The 23,586-nt window shown below is 37.8% G+C and overlaps 1 protein-coding gene across 24 annotated transcripts in view; it reads right to left on the minus strand.

The window, feature by feature from the left end:
- KIAA1217 (KIAA1217 ortholog) overlaps window positions 1–23,586 on the minus strand; it is a 1,016,332-nt gene that overhangs the window by 72,446 nt on the left and 920,300 nt on the right. For all 24 annotated transcript variants that reach the window (XM_056800101.1, XM_056800103.1, XM_056800095.1 and 21 more), the window contains one exon: window positions 19,735–20,564. In XM_056800101.1, coding sequence (XP_056656079.1) covers window positions 19,735–20,564 — 830 coding nt within the window. The remainder of the gene's footprint in view (window positions 1–19,734; window positions 20,565–23,586) is intronic.

Genomic DNA, 23,586 nt, shown 5'->3' on the forward strand with positions numbered 1-23,586 from the left:
TCGGTACCTAGGAGAATAGTCATATCTTACATCAAAAAAGCAAAGGAGGAAGAAGAATGAAATTTAGTAAAAACATGATGAGTTCCATTCCAGACATATCAGTTGAACAACCTATTAGAAATGTCCAGTAGCCAGTTAGAAATGCAGAACTGGAACTCAGAAGAGAAAGTCAGTTGATAGAAGAGTCATCAGTATAGGGTTAATAATTGAAGTCACAAGATGAATGAGATTGCTAAGCATGAGAGGGCAGGGGGGGACCAAGATCAGAGCCTAAGAACATACCCACACTTAGGGGACAAGAAGAAATGGTGAAAAAGACAGAGAAGGCTCAGCTAGAGAGAAAGGAGAAGAGTCAAGATAATCTACATCGTGAAAACCAAATGAGAAAAATATCCAGTATTACAGACAATTCCCTGAGGATAAAGATTGAGGAGAGGCTGTGGGATTGGTGATCAGTGACTTTGGAGATCGCATTTTTGATAAAGTAGAAGGGAAGGCAGTCATTACTAGAGGGTGAAGAATAAGTAGGAGGTGAAGAAGTAGAAGCAAGGAGGGAACTCTTACAAGAGGATGACATCATAACCAGTTAGCAGAATCCTGTGTAGATTCATAAAGTCTTTCATAACCTAGTCCTGATCTATTTTTCCAGTATCACTAGACTGCCCTTCCTTTGATTTTTTTTCTTTAGCTATACTTTAAGTGCCTTAGGCTCTTTATTGATGGAAGTTTCATAATTCTCATCCACATCTGAATTTAACTTACTAAAAAAGGGGAAAACTTCGACAAGGTTTATGTTTGCAGCCCTGAGTGTTGCTAAACCTCCCTGCAAGAAAACTTGGAGGACAAATCTTTAAATAGCAAGTAGCACTCCTCTCGAGGTTGGAAGCTGTAGGACTGAGCAGATGGAGGCAACAAAGGTCAGGAATTAGGAGTGTTAAGGTACTGTCTGTTAGTTACTAACTATAGTAACCAATGACCCAACAGAACTGGACAGTCTGAGGAGGAAAAAAAAAACGAACAACTTGCCCTTGACAAAAATGGTAGCCAGTAAGAGGCTTTATGATTCCATAAGCTTAATCTCATCACCAGAAGGATGGCTTTGAATTCAATTTTATTTCATATTTTCAGTTCTAGATTGACTTCCTCAACCCTCCTCATCCCATTAAGAAAGCATGAAAAATAAAACCTATTACAAATATGCATATAATTAATATAAATATATTACTAATATGCATTATTAATTAATGGGCAGTAGCTATGCAGAAGAATAGCTTTGAATTTTAAAAAGTCATAGAGAGGAGCCAATCATAGATGGACTCTGGCTATCCCTTCTAAGTCTAGATCTAAGGATCTTCTAATCCATATTTAGATGGATTCAAAGAGCATATATCGGGAAAGGCAGAAGAAGAGGGCAAACTTATTAGTCCTAGTTGATTGGTCAGGTTATACGGAGCAAAACACTTGAGATATGGGTGTGAAAACAAAGACACAACTTCTAACTGGTGAAAAGAGCAAAATACGAGTTGAAAAAATGTCATTTATCATTCGAAGTTTTTGTGTTTTCCTCTCACAGACAATGTGACATGGAGGAAAGGAACATAGGTCAGTCAGAAGAACCCCCGGTTAGATTCTTGCTTAGGTTGTGTGAGCCAGAGCAAGTTACTTAACTAACTTCTTGGAGCTTCTTCATCAGTCAAGTGAGGTTAAATGAGATTTGGAATACAGGTCACAGGGATGCTCTGAGGATTAAATGAGATACTGTGCAAAGCTAGATGTGTTATAGAAATATCATTTCTTATTACCAGCAATCTCCTTTATCTCTTTTTGGCATTGGTTTGTTCACCAGGAAAAAAGTGAGAGTTGGTAGATTAGATTCCCAGATTCTATGGAACTCTAAATTTCTTGATTCTAGGACCTCTCATCTCTCTGTCTTATCTCTCTCTTCTTTATGTCTTAAGCTTCAGCCTTTTTACAAGGAATCAAAGGGAAAAGAGGCACTTCCATCATAACTTCCACCCCAAAGGGTCAGCCCTCAGCCCAAACTTTTCAGACTTGAAAATCCAGATCTCAGTGGTTCTTATAATTATTCTTACAGGATCTACAATCCTTCTTTCTGCTTATGCGCAAGACCCACACTGAATCTTGCAGATGAAGCACCTAGCACAGGGTAGTTTCATGACATGTACACAAACACAACAAATATCACAGGATTGAACAAATAGAAAAGTAGATGGTATAAAGCCTGGTGAATTCATTTGACATTTTTCTCAGTCATTTGGGAACTGCTTCTAGGCAAAGTGAAATGGGGAGAGACCTTTCTTTACTTATCTTTCTCTTCTTTTTTTTTTTGCTTCTCTAAAAATTACTATTTATTTGAAACATTCTTTTCTTTATAAATTTTGAGTTCCAAATCCTCTTCATTCCTCCCACCCCTTCCCTATCCACTAAAAAAGAAAACATTATGCTACTTATAATACACCAGAAATTACTTAAAACATATTTCAATATTAGATATATCTCAAATAAAAGGAAAGAAAATTACACTTCATTTTGTACCCATAATTCCTCGGTTGAGTCTCTGGAAGTGGATGGCATTTTTTCCATCAGTGACTCCTTTAGAATTGTCTTGGATCATTGTACTGATCAGAGTAGTCAAGTCTTTCACAGTTGATCATCATTTGAATATCACTATTACTGTGCAAAATGATTTCCTGGTTCTTCTCACCTCACTTTGCAAATAGGTCCTGCCAAGTTTTTCTGAAACGATTCCCCTAGTAATTTTCAAAAGTATAATAGTACTCAACAATTATATGTCACAAAAGGCTCAGTCATTCCCCAATTAATGACATATCCACAAATTCCAGTTCCCTACCACTGCAAAAATTGCTGCTATAAATATTTTTGTACCTATAGGTCATTATCCTTTGATTTCTTTGAGGTACAGAACTAGTAGTGGTATTGCTGGGTCAAAGAGTATTCCCAGCCCTTTGGGCATAGTTCCAAATTGTGCTCCAGAATACTTTGACCAGTTAATTTGGTATTTGATGAACAGTTCATTAATGCATTTGTTTGTCCTCATTCCCTCCAGAAATTGTTACTTTTGATGGTGTGAGGTGGTATCTGAGAGCTTCAATTTGCTTTCTTAGAATCAATGGTGATTTAGAACATTTTTTCATATAACTACAGATAGCATTGATTTTTTCTTCTGAAAATTATATTTATATCCTTTGGCCACTCAACTGGACAGGTTCATATTTTTATAAATTTTACTAAAAACCATATATATCTTTAACAGAGAGACTTGCTGTAAAATTTTTTGATACTTCATTGTCTATGCCCCCTTTTAGGAAAATGTTGTTTCCCTGATAATAACTTTTAATTAGGTCTATTTTTGCTTTTGGTTTGTCTGATATCACGATTGCTACTCTTAACTTTTCACTTTAGATGAAACATAATAGAGTCTGCTCCAGCCCTCTATTTCAATTGTGTGTGTCTTTCTCTTTCAAGAAAGTTTCCTATAACAAACATATTATTGGATTCTGGTTTTTAATTCACTTGGCTAACCGTTTCCATTTTATGGGTAAACTCATCCCATTCACATCCATAGTTATGATTACTGTGTATTTCCCTTCATTCTATTTTCTTCTTTTTAACCTGACCTTCCTCAAAGTCTATTTTGTTTTTCACAATTACTTCCCTTTATCTCCCCTTCTTTCATCATCCCCTCCTCATATTTCTTACCCCATCACTCTTCTATTTCATATATCTATATCTATATCTATATCTATATCTATATCTATATCTTACTTTCCATCTTAGAATAAATACTGTATATTGGTTTCAAGGTAGAAAAATGGTAAGGATTAGGTAAACGGGGTTAAGCAACTTGCCCAGGGTCAACAGTTAGGAAGCATCTGAGACCATATTTGAATCCAGGACTGGGTCTGGGACTGGCTCTCAATCCATTGAGTCATCTAGTTGCTCCTGCATGTGTGCATTTCCCCCCTTTCTTTGAACTAATTACAATGTGAGAGAATAAAGTTCAAGCATTGCTCACTAATCTCCTTTTCCCAATCTATTACAAAAGCTATTTGTGCTATGCCTCTTTTATGCAAAAACATTTCCCATTCTATCTCTCACCTTTCCCCCAGTTTATCCCTCTTTCTTACCTTCATGAAAAAAATCATCCCAATATAATTGATTTACATTCATGCCCTCTGTCCATGTAGACTCCTTTTAATGGATCTAATAATGATTAAGTTCAGTTTAACTTGAAATGCTTGAAAGTTGCTCTGATTTTATGAAGTAATCCACTTTTTCCCCTTAAGGATTATCCTGGGCAGGTTAGTCTTGGTTAAAGTCGTAGCTCTTTTGCCCTCTGGATTATTATATTCCATACCCTCTGTTTTTTTAATGAAAAATCTGTTAAATTTTGAGTTATTTTGACTGTGGCTTTATGATACCTGAATTGTTTCTTTCTAGCTACTTGTACTGTTTTCTCCATGACCTAGGAGCTCTAAAATTTGGCTATATTTTAGGAGTTTTCGTATTGGAATCTTGTTAAAGGGGTTATCAGAGGATTCTTTCAATTTCTAGTTTGCCCTCTCCATCTGAGATATTGGGGGAAGTTTTTCCTTGATAATTTATTGAAATATAGTGTCTAAGATCTTTCTTGGATCATGATTTCAAGTAGTCCAATAATTCTTAAATTAAGTCTCCTTGATCTATTTTCCAAGTCAATTGTTTTACAGTCAGATATTTCACATTTTCTTCTATTTTTTCAATCTTCTGACCGTGATTGTTTCTTGATATCTCAGGGAATCTCAGGAATATCCCACATGCCCAATTCTAATTTTTAAGGAATTATTTTATCCAGTGAACTTTTTGTATCTCTTTATCCATTTGGCCACTTCTGCCTTTTAAGGAGTTCTTTTCTTAAGTGAATTTGTATGTGTCTTCCAAAGCTGTTTTTAGCAATTTTCTTGAATCACTCATTTTTTTAATCTCAATTTTCCCTTTACCTCTCATCTCTTTCTTTAACTGTTCAAGGAATTGTTATTGGGCTAGGAATCATTTGGTACTTTTTTGAATGAGGCTTTGCTTATAAATATTTTGTACATTATTGTCTTCTTAAGAGTTTATGTCTCAGTCTTCCTACCTACTGCTGTAGCTTTTTATGGTCAAATTCTTTTTTTGTTGTTGGCTCATTTTCCCAGTCCATTTTCTGTCTTTGAATTTTATGTTAAAGGTGCGTTCTGCTCAACTGGGGTGGGGCAGCACTGTCCCAAGTTTCAGCCTTTTTCATGCTGCTGTTTTCAGAACTAATTCTGAGGATCTGCAAGTTTCCAGAGTTTCCAAAGTATTGTTATCTAAGGGCAAGTGTGATCAGTGTTTTCCCTAATCTACTCCTTGGTCTTTATTCAGGAATGACCCCTTCTTACCTGCAGCCCTAAGGGCTAACATTCTTCTTGGCTTTGGAACTTTGACCAAATTCCCTGTTCCCTTATGACTGAGGAGAGATGCTCCTTCTTGCTCTGTTCTAGAACTGTAACCCAGAAAGTCTCAAGAGTTAAAACATCTCCTGAAGCTGCTAAGGCTGCAGCTGCCTCCAACACCCATTGCTGGTGCTTCTACAAGATTTCTACTCCAGAAGCAGACCACTCTTACTGGTTTCCTAAAGTTGCCTTAGAGTGGAAAAATGTCTCACTCTGACTTATTTTCTCAAAGGCTCCAAAATTTTATTTGAGCCATTATTTTAAAATTTGGAGGAGAATATTGGGAAAGTTCACTTGAATTGCTGCCTATGCCATCTTGGCTCCACCCCCCCCATCCTTGTTTATCTTGATGCCCCATATTTTCTTTATGGTCTGATGAAATTCATATTAATTTTCATTATAAAAAACATAGGAGGAATAGGGATCTTTCTACAATGAATTTAAAGTTAGTCTTTTCACCCCCTTCTTCCCAGAAATACTGAAATAATGTACACAAACATTGATGCATATAAATGTATATACTTACACACAAATAACATTTGAAGTCAGAGCTTCAGAGACTCAAACATTCCTTCTTACAGCTATTACTTCTCAGATTGCCAACAGACTCCAGAATTTTCCATTATACGTAAGATATAGTAAAATCTGTGCCAACCTTATTATATTTTATATATAATTTATATATATATAATATGTAATATATTATATCAAACTTCTCTGAAGCTTAATATCCGATTAGATCATATCCTTGGTCCATGAAGTCTAGGGATAATCTGATAAAAGAGAGATTTCTTCTCAGCCTACATGATTTTCTTTTAAAGGAAAAGCAAATCATACTTTGGATTATAGATTTAGATCTGGAAGGAATCTTGGAGTCTATCCAGTCTAATCCTCTCATTTTATAGAGGAGGAAAATATGGCACAGAGCAATTAAGTGACCAGTACAGTAACATTCTTTCTGCCATACAAGGCAGCCTGATCTGAGTGTTAGATAATAGAGATCTTTCATGACTACCCAGAGACATCACATCCAAAATCCTGCCTCATCTAGAACTTTAGATACTAGAACTGGAAGGAATTTATTTCAGGCTAGGCTGAGTGGCATCAGGTTCACCTTAATGTCTCCAAACTTTTTGGTATTTTGTGCTTCTTCATTTAAAATAATTCATGGTTTTAAAGTAAAGATGGTTAAAATGAACCAAGTTTGGTAAAAAAAATTAGCTTCTTTCATTTGATGAATGAATAAAAATAACAAAAAGTTTGTCATAAAAAACAAAAGCTGAAATCCCTGAGCACACACCCTAGTGAAATGTGTAACCCACACCCAGAGTGCCAGCTCTCCTCTAATTCCAGGTTTAGGCACAAGCAACTAATGGTATAGGGCTGCGAGTGTTAAGGAGAGCAAAGCTTGGCTACACCGGGGTCTGGTGGGTTTTCAGCTCACATTTCCAATAATTTAGCCCAAGCAAAGCCAATATCCTTGGGCACTCATCCATCCAGCTTTATGAGTCCAGGAGGCAGCTTGCTTGTTTCACAATACTATCACAGACTTAGAAATCGGTTTACAGAAAACTCATGGCTGGAAGGGGTCTCAGTGTCATTCTGAATCTCAGCTAAAGCAAGCCTTTCCCAAAGGGTTGTCATCAGCTTTGGCTTCTGATTCATCTGTGCTCCTAACAAGTCTGGGGTGAGGTCCTTCCATCCTGTTCCTCCCTGCAGGCTGTTGGCCAGCCCGGCGTTCCCCAAGCATGACAGGACTACAAACACTTTCCTGCTTAATTTTTGTTGCCTTTCCCTTCCTTGGGGGCAACGTTCTATTTCGATGGCACAGCTCACTTCTCTTACAGGTATTAACTGGAATAAGTATTTGCTCATTCATGATTACAGACTTCAGGGACCTTGGCTTAGAGTTTACCTGCAAATGAAAAATGATTCTATAAACGGTGGAAAGAAGGCTTTGGAAGGGGAAGCTATCTACTTTGGTGATGAACAAAACCCGGATGGACCATGAACAAAAATACTCTGGGTGAAATGAAAAACCAGCAAAGAACTAAATAATAATAATAATTATCATTGGAATAATAATAGTACCTCCCTCCTAGGGTTACTATGAGGATCAAATAAGAAAATATTAAGTGCCTAGATATTTAATAAGTCTTTCGTTTCCCTTTTCCTTTCTCCCCTCTTTCTTTCTTTTCTTCCCTCCTCCATCCTTTCCATCCTCCCAGGTTAGTTCTTTATTCACTCGTCTAGGCTGCATTTTCCCTGCATGTCACTAATGATAAATATATCTATTTACAGAAAATGTGGGCACATTGGAAGGACCACAAGATTAGGAATCAGGAAACCTAGGTACTTGCCATACCTCTGCCAGTTGTATGATCTTGGGTAAATTGTTTGGTTTCTTTGCACTTAAAATGAGGAGTTTTCAGTTGATACTCATGAAAGTCCTTCCAACACTAATATTCTATGCTTTTAAGTTTGGATGGGAAGGAGGAAGTGGCATTGGTCACGTGGGTGGAACCACTGTAGATCTGGCAGGTAAAGCAGAATTTCTGGGGCTTACTGTCTTTGAAAGTCATCAAATTTAAAGCTCAGGTTAGGCAGATATTTTAAAAAGGAAGGCCTTATCCATGCAAAATGAAGCTCTAAATTCAAACAAACCAGGCATCATACATCTAATTTCAGACAGAAAGAGTCACTAAGAACAACAGAAGCTAAAAATGACTGATTTTTTTCTCTTCCACTGTAACTGCCTCTAAGGGATATAACATGAATTAGGATCTATGGTTAATAATGTTAAAGGCTGTAGAAAGCAAGAAGTTACATCAGCTCAGTCCCAGAATCCAGGTTAAGAATGTGAATGAAATATACGATTGCTATAGGAGTCCACCAGCCCATTTGGGACAATTTCCCTTTCAACTCTGTAGGGATAAGGGATTCCTTGACAAAGAAACAGGGCTTATCTGGGTCTCCCTCTATTTAAATTTAGCTTTTCCTTTGTTTTAGCTCCTGCTGTCAATCGTCAAGATTTGATTGACAGTCTATTATGAGTTGTGTACAAAGCATATTCAGAAGTGGAAGATAAAGGCTTTTTCATCTGAAATAATTTGTGGCAGATGATGAAATACTTTTTTGGGAGAAGCTGGTTTGAAGTGACACTTTCTGCCATGCCTTACTTGGTGTCAAGCTGCCCCAGAGCATTCAATGAAACTCCATGCATCATCCTCCGTAGGTCATCTTGTCAGCAGATAAGTGACTTAGAACCCAGAGGAGGTCATGGTACTCTGGGAAAGAGTTGCCAAAGAGGGAGAAGAAACAATGGCATCACTGATATTTGCCTCGTTTTCTCTATCTACTATCAGAGTCCACTTGGAAAAACAGTGAGAGATGTAGAGCCAATAGCTGGAGAAGGGTTATGAGGATCCCCAGAAGATTCATGGCGCCTGTCTTCTTCAGGCAAGAAGAGTCATCATTAAAGAGGAGCTATATAACTTTGGGGCCTCTTCAAGATTTTCAAGAGTTCCTGGCTTTGTAGATGAGTTTTTATTTCATTTAACCCACTTAAGGGCCAGTTTAAGTTTTTCCTCTTCCTTCCATGAAATCTTCACAGACCACTCACTCTGTGTTCACAAGAATCTCTCCCTCCCAAGAACTCAAGAGAGATTACTGTTGATTCTACAGTGGATAATGAATAGGCAACCCCCAATTTATAAACAAGGCATGATTATTTATTTGGTTGTTAGGAATTTTGAAACACATTTTCCCACAAAAATAATTTTATAAATGAAATGTTACTGAACAGTAGAATTTTAGAATTGGAAGGTATCTCAGGGTCATCCAATTTAACCCAGGCATCTCATGTATGGCATAATGAATGAATGGTGATCCTAATAGAGCTAATCTTAGCATAGTCTGACCCAAAGGATCTCAGAAATAGAAAATCACAGATTAAAAGAATCACAGACCTGGAAAGTTCTTCAGAGGCCATCAGGGAAAACTCTATAATCAACCCAAGCATCATTCTTACAATATCTCTAATAGGTGTGATTTCTATGGAGTATACAAAAGAATCACCCATCTCTAATTTGTCCTTTCCTGAAAGGGACAAAAAAAACCATCCCAACTTTTTTTCCATTCTACTTCCCAATCCTCTTCTCTTAGATAAGCACCAAAACTACTGACTTCTAACTAAGCTATCTAGTGCAATAAAGAAATGCTGAATATGAAGGATCTGTGGAAAGCATGGGAAATCTGTGAACGCAGGGGAACTTTTCTATGAAGTAATGGAAAGAGAAGTAAATAGAAGCAAAAAAATACTATACATGATTAAATGTCAACATGGAGAGCCAAATTCTTGTCAAATAGTCAATATTACTACCATGCTGTCCAAGTTAAAATGGCTTATCTCTCCTTTCTGAGAACATTTGATGAACTATTGTATGGGGAATATACTAAGAGGATTTATTTGGGATCTGTTGAAAATTGTTGAGGAAAAATAAAATATATTAACAAATTAGGAAAAAAGAAATTCTTGACTATATAAAATTATGGAGAAAACACAAAGCATTACAAATAAACAAACAATGAACGATGCCAATATTGCCAAAACCTAGACAACACATGATCACATAATTCCAGTTTTATGGGGATGGGAAAGGATGGGGAGAGTGAATTACAGAACTGAGCTTTGCAAATGTAATGGAGACTCCCTTCACTGACTCAGAAAGCCAATTTATCTGCAAGTTGGTCTTGGACTTGTTAAGACCTCTAAGAGGTTAAGTGACTTGTCACAGGTCATACAGCTCCTAGGTGTGAAAGGCAGTTATCTGAATTTAGGTTTTCCTATATTCTATACTATGCTGCCTCTTAACATATTCCAATATTAAAAAAGGAAAAATAAGTTAGAAGTGACTATTCAGATTTCAGATAGCTCCTGGAAACTGTAATGTAATAATCTCATCCAGACTGCTAGGTGACTTGGGGAGAGAGTGCATAGTCTGGGATTTGGGAAGACTCATCTCCCTGAGTTCAAATCTGACCTCAGACACTGGTTCATCCTTTGTTTTGAAGAGGATCCATGACATCACAGGGTGACATCCTGAATTGTGCATGAATTATGTTTGTATGAGGCAGAAAGGCACAAAGTCATCAGCGTCATTCTCTCTTCCAGAGTCAAGGAAGTCTAATGGCAAGACAAAAGTCAAGGTCCAGGGTGCAGTGGATATCCTTGGTGTCTTTGATGCTTTAAGAACTCTTCAGGATCTGCTGCAGCTGCCTGATGGCCATTGGAATAAATTGTTCTTATTTATACTGAGGTAGACACCCCCCTAAGTCCCTGACAGGTTTGAGGACTATCGTTGTCCTTAATCTGGTTTCGATCACCTTCTCTGACAGTTTTACTGTGGACTGGCAGCTGAATAGGCTACATCTTCTTGGAGCCACAGGTAAAAGTTGTGTGTTAGGAAAACACAAAGGGCAAATGAGTAGCCCCCAAAAAGGCTCAGCAAGCTCTCACACAAGATGCTAGTTCTTCCTGTACAGCTCATTTACCCCAGACATGTACTAGCTGCATGATTCTGGGCAAGTCATTTAACCTTGTTTGCCTGAGTTTCTTAATTTATAAAATGAGTTGGAGAAAGAAATGGCAAATCATATAAGGATCTTTGCCAATAAAACTGCAAATAAGATCTAAAAGAGTTGGATATGACTGAAAATAACTAAACACCAACAACAATATTATCTTTTTTTTTAGGCTATAATGATCCCAGGTGAATCTTGGGAAGCTAAAGAGGAAAATATTTCTTCCCAAACTCTAGAAAAGGAATTTTCCTCTACTGTTTCCTGGAACCCTTTGATTAGACTGGGAGGAATACATTTCTTCCCAAATTCTAGAAAGTGAATGCTTCCCAACTATTTCTGGAGTCCATCTCTTATTCTCTCTATTGTATGGGGTCCTCTTTTATAGAAATGGCAAGAGAAGATTTGCCAAAGATTTGCTATCATGGTCAAGAGGTCCTACCTAAAAAGGTCAAGTCAATAAACATTAATTAAGCACCTATTATCTGTGTTTAGTGCTGGGACCTAGAGAAGAAGGAACTTCAGGGGCCATCTAGCCCATTGTCCTTATATTCCAAGATAAGGAAAAGAAAGCTAAATGGCTTACACAAGTTCACATAGGTTTTTGATATGTCAGAGGAGGTTTTCAAATCCATGTATTCTAACCCCAGTGTCAGGGCACTTGTCAATGTACCAAAGCTGCCTCATAAAGGAATATGGAATTCCTACAAGGTTCATAAGCATAATTCCTCTAAATCTTTTATATTGTTATTGAAAGTCCATTGGGTCAAATTTGGTCTTTACAATTAGACCACAAGCTCTTAGAGAGCAGAGAAGGTCTTATCTTTCTTTTATTCCCAGGATTTGGCACAGGGAATGAACAACAGTATGTGCTTAATAAATGCTTGTTGATGGACTAAAGAAATAGATTCAGGGAAGTTAAATGATTTGTCCAAGGTCACATGAGTAGTAAGAAAAGAGGGAGAATTAAATCTAGGTCTTCAAACTTGGAGTCAATATCCTTGACTCTTTCGTAAGGCTACCTTGGAATTTCAAAGCTCCTGGAAGACAGACGTTGTCTCAAGCATCTTTGTATCTCTCAGTGTTTAGGTAATCTCCTATTAGGAGATGCTCAGCAAATGTCAGCAGAGAAGCCGATTTATTGAAAAAACAGTAAGGCAAGAAAATATTTAAAGAATGTTAAGATCTGTCAGCACAGGGAGCTTTCAAGGCACCAAGCTGCTCTGAAAAGGCATCATTTCCAAAGGTATTAGAAGTGAAACCCTTCACCAACACCAGAAGAGAACTGAAAAAATGAACAGAATTTCCTAGACCTGAGATGACACTGGGCAGAAATATTCACATAATTTCTTTGATTCTTCATTGCTCTTTGCGCCAAGAGAGCCAATCCAATTTGTATGCATCAGAGTCACAGCCTGAAGTCTTTGGGGGCAATTTCTGAGACTGACTACTCAAGACAGGAGGTGGGAAGCAAAAATTCAATTTGCCTCAAGTCACTCAACCTCTCTCCTCTCTTAAGATGGAGCAGCGATCCTTTTAAGATTTTCTGAATTATGCTTTTGACATTGGCACAATTTTTTCTTATTAGTATATTTTGTTATCATATCACCTACATTTCTTAGTGGACCTACTTTCCTTCAGCCTTGCAGAGAGCCATTTCTTATTAAAAAAGAAAAAGGTGGTATAATGGATCATAGCATTGGACTTTGAGAAAGGAAGATTCAGTTCAAATGCCATCTAAGATACTTTATTAGCAGTGTGGCCGTAGGCCAGTCAATTAAGGACTGGGTGATTCAGTTTTCTCATCCATCAAATGAAGGAATTGGATCTAACATCTAAGGAATCTTTCAACTCTAAATATATGATTATATAATCATAGGTGGTACAGAAGACACTGTGCTGGACTTGGAGTCAGAAAGATGAGTTCAAATCTGGTCTTAGACACTTACTAATTGTGTGACCCTGGGCAAGTCATTTAACCCTGTTTGCCTCAGTTTCCTCATCTATAAAATGAACTGAATAAGAAAATGACAAACTACTCCAGTATCTTTGCTGAGAAAACGCCAAATGGGGTTATAAAGTCAGACATGATTGAAAAAGATGGAAACCATAGCCAAAAGCTACATGAATTTAAAAAGGGGATTAAAAAAAAAGAGTTTAGCTATACTGGACATAGATAGGGAAATGTCTGACATATATATATTTATACACACACACACACACACACACACACACACACACATATATATATATGTATAATGTGAGAAAGAAAAACTTGGGTAGAACTAGAAAAGCTAACTTCTTCCCAGCTTCCTCTTCTCTAAAGGGTTGCATCTAGGGACCCCAACCCATGATGGAGTTAATTCTGCAAGTGGGCTGACAGCAGAATTTAAAAGTAACCCCATAGGCAGCAACCCCAAAGATTTCCCCTAAATACATCTCATGTGAGTTGTTACTACTTTAATATCTTCCTCACTTGTGCAGCATTGGGTGCTTTACCTCATTTTGAATTCATCTCTTCTTTTTTTGGAAATTTAGATGAATTATTACCTTCTGTCTTAGAATGAATACTAGGTATTGATTCCAAGGCAGAAGAGCAGTAAGGTCTAGGCAATTGGGCTTAAGTCACTGGCCCAGAATCATACAGCTAAGAAGTGTCTGAGGTCACCTCTGAACCCAGGACCTCCCATCTCTAGATTTGGCTCTCTATCCACTTAGCCACCCAGCTGCCCCAAATCCCTCTATTCCTGATCCATGATGAAAAGAGGCTGGGTGATGATTTCAGTTTCCATTGAGTCTCTAAAAAAACGCCATTTTATTGGAAGAAAAATGGGACAGGAGAAAAGAATGACTTGATTGTAATTTGTTAACATCCCTTACATTTAACTTAATATGAGGACTCAATTTTAGAAGTTGTCTTGAAAGAGTCTTGAAGTTCTGGGTTAGCATTGGTAAAGAGAAATCTTCTATAGTTGTATTATGTTTAAGGAATGTTGTGGAAGGACAGAGAAATGGGTCTGGAGTCCGAGGACCCCTTGATTTGGATGCCACCTTTCTAAGCTCAGTCAAGTGTCTTCATCTTTCTGAGCCAATTTCCTCAACTGTAAAATGAGGGAGTCAGATCGGACAATCCCTAAAGATGTTCCTAGCACTCAATCTATGGTCCCCTCAAATGATGTTTTAGGGGAAATGAACAGAAAGATGGATCTTTGGATCATAGGTGAAAGGGACCTTAGAGGCAACTGAGTCCAAACCCACCTCCCTTTCCCATTACTGCACAGACCTCTTGAAAAATGGTCAGACTTATGCTTATAGATCTGGGGAGCTAAAGGGAAATTGGGAAGGCATCTAGTTGACATCATTCTTTTATGGCTGGGAAAACTAAAGCCCAGGGAGGTGAAATGACTGGCTCAAGGTCTCAGGGATGGTATTCAAAGCCTGGCACTCTCATCGACATCCACTATATGAATACAGAGTGAATCAGAGTCGGGGAAAAGGAAGAGAATAGACTTCAGATCATTGCCTGTTCCATGTTGCTCAAAGAACCCTATACGAGTTGCTGGTAATAACTCCATCTGGATAACCCAAACCATCTTAAGTCAAGTCATCTGCCCAAGGCCATGTGGTCAGTCACAAACAATTTCCTTTCTGGAGGCTCAGACATGAGAATTCCTGTCCTTAAAGTTAAAACAGTTGTAATCTGTAACGGAACCACATTATTTCCAAGGCGGTCAAACACGTTGGCTATCATTTGGGAGGAGACTTCTAATATGGTGGACATCTGGGAGAAAGCTGGCCATTATTTCTTTTTCTCCCTGGTTCTATTGGCATATGATTTTCTTCCAGAATGTTTTGCTTTTGCATCCCCAAAACAGTTAATGCTGAATTCATCAGACCGAGACACAGACTTAAGCAAAGGAATCGAGATTAAATTACATCAGCCTCTCATATTTTATCTTAAACTTAACAGGGCTTGGAAAGATTGTTTTTCCTCCAAAAAACAATCAAACAAAACCCCCCACATACACATACACATACACAATTATCCAAGGAAACTTCCCGAGGACAGATGGGAGATAACTAATTTTCTCTGACATCCAAAGATATTTAGAGGTCACCCTGGCTGCTGGGTACAAGTGCTTCTGAACCAACATATTTAGGGGTCCAGCAGAGCCCAGATAAGGAAAAACATTTTGGAGATTTTCACTTTCCTTCCAGAGTTTCAGTGGTTTTACAACTTAGCTGTAAAATTTCAATTGAGAGCCTCAGAAAGAAAGCACCCTCAGCTTTATTCACTTATTTATGTTACAAAATCTGAAGAGAAATTGGTTTGGCAGTTTATGAGACCCTGCACGAGGAAAATTAAACACTTAGTAGTGGGAGGCACTTTAAAGTGACCTATACAGCTCAGAATATTTCTAAAATAACACCATATTGTAGGCTAGACAATGCACTATAATTTTATCCTTTTGTAATTGCTTTTGGTATTCATTTTCCCCCTTTGAAATGGGTTTAGAACTGGTGTTTTTAATAATGAAAAAACTCCCAAGTATGTGCACTTTTCTAACTTTCCCTAGCAATTTTTTCCCTTATATAATTCTGCTAATATACTAGATAGTGCTGTTGTATTTTACAACATGTATATATTTAGCAATGTAATTATGCAAATTTTATAGCATTTAGAATTATAAATATCTTTTAAGAACACTTCTTTATATCTCAGGCCTGCAATAATCTCTTTAAAATGCTAGTCCCAAAGGTAGAGAATTCATTCCAGAATTCTGGGTGGAGTAAGTTGCATTCACAATTTATATCCCAGACTTCCTGCTAGGGTAAAGGTAGCTTTCAGCTTAGATGACCAGTTTCAATCAGGCAACTGAGTCACTAGAGTCAGAGACACGGAGGCAGTACAACAGTATTGACCTTTCCCCCATTTGTCCACTCTTTACATCATTTTCTTGCCTCTCCAGGTCATGCAGGAAGACAGGTGATGATGTAGATAGAAAATGCACCCCTAGGCCTGATGATATCATCCCTCTCCAGGAAACCACTTTCTCCTGCTCCCTGCTCTGTGTGACTCATCTATTTAGTTGAGAAATTTCAGGCTCTTCAGTTTCATTGACTCTGAGATTTCCCAAAAAAGAGGTGAAGATACTTGCTGGGTTGGAGTGAGATGGGGAAGGATATGGTGAATTAAGGGTAAAAAGAAACAGTAGGGAGAGTGATTCTCTCTTTCCCTAAGAGGGGCGTCTTTCTATCCTATTTCAAATCATTGGCAATGAACATTCCAAGACATACTATTTATATAAATTAAAATTGAACTGATGATTTCATTAATGTTGGGAGTTCCTAATGCCAACCCCCTCCATCGGTGCCTACAGGCATCTGCTCAATAACTTCATGTCCTGAGAGGATCATAGCCAGAAAGTGTCAGAAGTAGGGCTGAAATCCTGCTGAGGTCACCCCTCTCCTCCATTTCACAATGGAATCATCAAAAATAGTTAATATAAAATATGAGATTAATAGATCAGTTAATCACTAATTGATTAATTAATCAATAAGTAATCATCAAAAATAATTAATTGAAAGTATGAATCTCAGAAGTGCAACTGAAGGGGGGACCATAGAAGGTATCTCATCCAACTCTCTCATTTTATAGACATGGAAACACCCAGAAAGCTGAAAGGTCTTGATCACTATCAAAAATAATTAAATGAAAATGCAAGATCCTAGACCACCACAGTCAATTCTTTCATTTTATGGATGAGGAAATACCCCAAAATCCAAGGTGACTTGACCAATGTCATTAACATTAAGAAAATTAAGTAAAAATTCAGTGCTCTTCCTATTAGGCAAGGAGGCATCTTGGTAAAGTGAAATATTGGTTCTGGAGTCAGTCAGAGGAACTGGGCTTTTTTCCTGTGGTAGATGATTATTGCCTGTGTTATCTTCGTATCTTCATCTGTAAAATGAGGAAGTTGGATGGCCTTGAAGGTCTCTTCTACCTCCAGATTTATGCTACCATGATCTTATGCTATCATCGAAGTAACAATATATTTTAGACAAATAAAAATTCTTTAGTAAGCCTTCCCATGTTTTTGGTTCCAAATGTTTGTTTCTAAAATCAGAAAATATTTGGGGAGGTGGTCTTAAAATTTTACAGAACTGCCAACATTTTTTTTTGCAGGACAAAATTTCTGAGGTTTGTGAAAATGGAAACATTTGAGGCTGAGAAAATGTTTCTAATATGGAAACTGAAGGCCTTTAGGGAATGTGGATGATGTTATTAAAAATTGAAAGTTATTTAAAATGTGGAACTATGGAAATCCTTCACTCTTTTCAACAGAGATGAATCTTCGGATTCAACTTAGGAATCTTGAATTAGGAAATTTGAATCCATCCTATTAATCTTCCACAGGATCACAGGGCTTTCATGTTAGAAGTCAAGGCTACTGGCATACCTTTGGTGGTCTAGAAATGAGAAATCTAAGAAATAAAAACAGTTCAACTGATAGGGTCTTACTTAGAATTTATAACATACTCTCCTCCTTCTAGCTATGAGAGGGAGCTAGTGCTAAGTGTGTCATTATCTTCATTTTGCAGATGATGAAACTGAGAAAAAAGAAGATTAAGGATTTGTCTAGAGTCACCAAATTGGGATGGGGATTTCAGATTCAAATCCAGTGTTCTTTTCAGTATATCACCTTGTCTTGAGTTTCCCCTGGCTTGTGTCTTCCCATGAAATCTTTGCGGATGCCCTAGGAAATTTTTTATATATTTACAAATATTCTATGTCGATTCTCTCTGCTCAGTCCTCTCCTAAGTATTTAGCATGCCATAACTTGTACGCTGTTTGTATGTGTAAAATCTAAACCCTAAAATAGGGGTCCTTAACCTAGAGTTTGTGAATTTGTTTTAAATGACATTTTAATGACTACATGCCACCACAATTGGTTTCCTGCATAAAACTATGTTTTTTACTTTATGCATTTAAAAATATTATTCCAAGAAGGGATCCATAGCTTTCCCCAGACTACTAAAGGGGTCAATGATACCAAAAGGGAAGAATACTCCTGCTTCAGGACCTTATACTGAACTCTGATTCCTTTAAAATGGAAAGCTCAAATACCATTTCTGAAATTCCTCATCTTGTTTCTAGACAAATGAGCCACATGCCACAACAACTTCACCTATGTATTAGGAGAGTCCTTTGGGATTCCTGACATTCCCATTTTTTTCCTCCACCACTCTGGAATCCTCCACTTCCACTGCAAAGCCAGATGGGTCTTCATTTCTGTTACCAAGTATAAAGCTTTCTCATCCATCAGTGAGAGGTACCATTTATTATCAGTGTAAAAATTGATTATATACTTCATATGTCATTCACAATCTGAGCATCCTTTTCACAAGGTTATGAAAAAGTACAGGAGCAGTAGGGAACTGGCTATATTTCCTGACCCTGCTTGATTTAATATTCTTAATTTTATTTCTATTGTTTTAAAATCTTTGAGTGAGAATTAGCAAAATTCTTCACCTCTTAATGCCTCAGTTTGTTCAGCTGGATTTTAAAAATTATTTTCATGGTAGCTTTTCTTCTACTAAAATTAAGGCTAGAGAAAATTCAATGAGTCAGATAAGATCAAGACCAGGATTTGAGGTTAAGAGGATCTTGGGTTCAAAACCTGAGTATACCATTTATGTGTCTAAGCAAGTCCCCTTACCTTTTGGGTCTCAGTCAGTCTCCTTATCTGCAAAATAAGATGAATGGACTAAAAGTCTTCTCTTCTTGTCTTAAATTTATGATCCTATAGTCTATATCAACATAATTTAAAATTTTTCAAACTGGATTAATAATAATTTCATTGATAGAAGAAGCTCCTAAAGAAATTCCTGTATCATCACTGATCACTAGAGTTTCTTAGGACCACTAAGAAGTGACTTCCCCAAGGAGCACACAATTAGAATGTGTCAGAGTGGGACTTGAACCTAAGTCCTCCTAAATCATCAGCCAGTTCTCCTTCTACTCAGAACTTTATTACAGCTGGGGTTATTATTTTTTGAGGTTTTAAATATGTATTTTGGGGATTCTGGCTCAGTACCTAAGTTGCAGAGAATATTAAACACACACAAAACCAAATTGCTCTCATTCAGTGGAAGCATTTTGCTGATTTCAGCAGCATTCCCTAATGAGTACTTAAAACGGAAACATTCTGTTTTCATGCAAATTTGTGTTTTACACCCAAGAAGATAGACAGTGACAGATTTTTTTTTCCATTTCCTCAAACCCTTATGAGAAAAAAAATAAAATTCTATAATGGGAAAAACAGAAATCACCATTTCAAAGTCTTTCTGCTGAGATACACTAGACTCTTCTCCCTATGACCTAATGGCAGATATTAGATTCTTATCTTCTGATTTACCACAGTCATCATAGGGTCAGCCTTTGGTTAATTATGCAATTTTCCCAAACTTAAGTTTACACTAATAATCAATATACAATATCCAGTTAAGCAGCCTCTGTATAGCTAAACATTTTGGGGCACACTCGCCTCTTCATGACTACGTAGGTCTAAGACTCAAATTCTTGTCCTAAGATGGTGCTAGCAAAATTTGCAAGCACATACCTTTACCCCATCACCTTATGTTTTCCCGTGCTTACCTTGTCTCTTTATCTTTGGGTGACGTCATGGTGCTATAGCCAAAAATTTGCTTCTCTGTCAGTGCTGGGCCCATGTCCACCATGCCTGATAATACAGGAGGGTTTCGTGACTTTTCTATATACACTGTGGTTCCCAGATCCTTTTTAAATGACTGGCGGCTAGGAGATGCCCGGTCCGACTGCATCGCATGAGGTGGTATGTGGACATTATGATGAGGGATCATATCGATCATTCTGATGTCAGCAACTCGATGGGGAGAAGCTGGTGGTGTTTTGGGGCCCAAGGTAGGCAAATGGCTATCTGGATACTTCCTTGATTTCTGTCTGTATAGTGACTGCTCCAAATGCATTTCTTGTAGAGTGGGGTTACAGTAAGCACTCGCAGAACGAATTGCTGTGCGGTGATAGGCAATGACATGATCTGGGACATCGAGGGGATGTCCGCCATGTGAAGAAGCTATGCTCATTCGTCCCTCATGGAAAAGGAATGGGTCAGCATATAGACCTTCATTTCTGTACAGGGCAATGGTCTTGCTGCTTAGGTCTTCATCTGGCTTTACATCTCTTCTTTCCAAAATGGCGCTTGGGCTTGGGGAGATGGATCTTGAAACTGGCATGCTGGAGAGTCTGTCTCTGGGGATAGTGGCATTGCCAGGAACGACCATTGTACGAGCACCCCCATAAGGGATTCTGGATGGGGAAGGAGGCATAGAATGTGGTATGGGAGTAGAGGGTGGTGAATTTGGAATTGAATGGGATGGATGAGCTGTGGATCCTGGGCGAGAGGCCCCAGGACCATCTCCTCTTGCATAAGCAATTTCTCTCTGCATCTGAAAAGACAAAAGAAGCACCTTCTTTAATATTCACCTCTACAGATTTATTTTAATGTTGAAACTATATTGCTATAGTATTGCTCAATAATCTATGAGAAAGGGGGCTCTGTTAATTAAATTTGAATGTTTTAGTTTCTTTGACCATTTCACTGGTAAAAGAATGAAGCTCAACCACATCATTTCATCCTGAGCAATTCTTGTTTTTATACATCCAAATTCTTTGAAGGCTATTGGAGGCCTTTGCCTAGATCTTTGTGTGGATATCTAGCTAGTGTTTCTGGCTTGTATTATATGACCAGACGACTCTCATTGGTCTTTGGACATTTCCTGAATGATCTCTAATGCCATTTTGGTAATAAGATGATATTCAAATCTCTTTTGGCGATAGGTCACTGAAGAAATGCTAAAAAGAAAACTCCTCTCTCTCTCTGATCTTTCTAAAACTTTACTGAAACCTAAAGCAGCCAGAGTCCCCCCCACGCCCCCCAAATTAACTAACACTTTCACTTCTACTAACCCTATTCACCACCCACATTCAAGAGAGCAAGCCCACCTTCCTAGTTGTGGAATTGGTCCTTATATAGACCAATCCCGTTCCCGGAAGTAAGGGGGGCGTGGCCCCTCCCCAGAACGAGATTGGTCCAATTCAAGACAGATTCCCATGCCAGGAAGTAGGGGACATGGTCCCTCCCCCAGCATGGGATTGGTCTATTCAAGACCATTCAAGACCAATCCCACACCAGGAAGCAGGAAGGAGGGACATTGGGACTCTGGGGGGGAGGGGAGGATGCAGTTACCCTGGCAACAACATTTTGAAATTCACACTCCCAATGAGATATTTCACACACCAGGCTTTTCCCCATTGCTTTTAGGGCTATCTGATTCTGGTACATTAATGTTAGGGGGAAAAGTAAAGTTTTTCCAAATTCATCAAATTCACCAAATAGTTTGGAAAGGAGGAATAAAGTAAAAAAATGAGATAAAAGTTTATATTCCCCATTAACATTCACATGAACTTGCTAACAATTTACATTAAGTGATAGAAAAAAAAAGGGGCCTCTTCAAGCCCAGGAGAAAGAAATGAAATCCAATCTTAATCTTAAGCCTAAGGACAACAATTTTTCCATATACCCCCAAGGCTCTAGGACAAGGATAGGTGTATAGTAGGCGTATCACAAATACTGTTGCTAGAATGTCTGATGAATGGATAAACAGATTAGAAAATCAAATCAATTGATCAACCACAAGTATATATCTTTTAAAAAAAGTAAAATGTGGCCCCTGCTTTCCAAAAGATGAAGAGTAACTGGAGAGGAATGGGGACTCTCTCAGGTCCCAACTATAGACTATGTTTTTAAAAGAGGAAAGACATGAAGGATTCAGTTAATAAGAACAGGAGGAAAAGAAATCATAACCACAACCCACTGTGTGGTTTACCAAGGAAGATAATAGAAAGCACAAAATCATCCCGAAGAAGAACATTTGATACTTTCCATTTTGGTCAAAACACAGAAATTGGGAAAGGTCACTGGAGACTCTCTGATTGAGTCTGATAATTAGAAGCAGGCGCTGTCATAACGTCTCTGGGCTACCTTAAGCTCTTTCTTGACTGATGGACAGCTTTAGTTTACCACAAAAGTTTGCATTATTTTCAGAGATAGAGGAAGAGTTTTGTATAATCAAGGGGAGAAACAGGGTGAATTCCCAATAGCCAGGAACTGAGAAGGGCAGCTAGTAAAATATAATTGAGATCCACAGTGGAAAAAAGGAAAACAAAAAATATGAGGGAAAAATAAAGTTTAAAGATGCAATAAACATTTTCCAATACCTACTATGAGTCAGACACTATGCTAAATGCCAGAGATACAATTAATAAAAAGAAGGCCCATCCCTGTTCTCAAGGAGCATACAAGTTAAAGGGGGAGATAACAAAAAATGAAGCAGAAAGGGGGAGGGTAGTATAGGGGATATCAAGGGTATCCTGTTGGGGAAGAGTTGACACCAGACAAAACAGAAGAGGAAAAGTAGAGTGAGCTGAGTCTGGTTTTTGGAAATGTTCATTTCAAAGTGTCTTTCAGGTCTCAAGTATAATCTCATCTTCTACTAGATACTTTTCCCAATTCACTTTAATTCTTGCTAATGTCTTTCCTTTGAGATTCCTCTCATTTATCCTGTATATACAGTTATCCCTTCCATATCTTGATTGTTCCCATCATGATTTTGATAATACTGTGGGTCATCATAAAAAAATGAAAATGTTTTGGGAGTTTTGTGGAAACTTCAGTTGACATGTGAAGGTGAGCAAATGACAAAAAGTTTAGAAACTCAAAAATTCATAGTTACTCCAAAATTTACAATAAGGTACTATTAACACTGCATAAAAGAAAGCGTTCTTCTCTGTCATGAAGGGGAGGCCAAAAATTTTTAAGTGGATTTTCTCATCCCTAATCCTATGTAATTGAAAATCTGTTACCCTAAAAAAGAACTACATTTCCTGGGAGCCCACTGACTTCCTGTCATTATGTACTTCCTGTAGACAGAGGATATTAGTGAGCAGGCAGTCCTCTTGGGCCTCTTTGGCTTGATGACAGCATTAGTGGCAGTAAGGTGGGAGTTTGAACTGGCTGATCAGCCATGGTCACATGGTCTCTATTTTGTATCCTTTTTATTCCTTGATTTCTAATGATCATTAATAAATCCCTTAAAATATATAATTTTTATTATTGAGATTAAATTTTAATTTTTACAATCCCAAAATGTGGGATTCCTAAAGTTTGCTTGTATTCAGTAGATTGCATGGGATTTCCACCTTGAGAAGAGGGACTATTTTGCTTTTCTTTATAGCCCAAGTACTTCAGCACCCAACTAGTACCTGGCACATAGTAGGTGCTTAATAACTGCGTTGACTTGACTATCAATAACATGGTTGTTGTAAGAAAAACCTCTATCAAAAATAATTTCCCTGAACTCTAGTTTACTCATCCATACAATGAAGGATTTGGACTAGATAATCTCTGAA

Source organism: Monodelphis domestica, chromosome 5 (assembly GCF_027887165.1).
Source record: "Monodelphis domestica isolate mMonDom1 chromosome 5, mMonDom1.pri, whole genome shotgun sequence".
NCBI lineage: Eukaryota > Metazoa > Chordata > Mammalia > Didelphimorphia > Didelphidae > Monodelphis > Monodelphis domestica.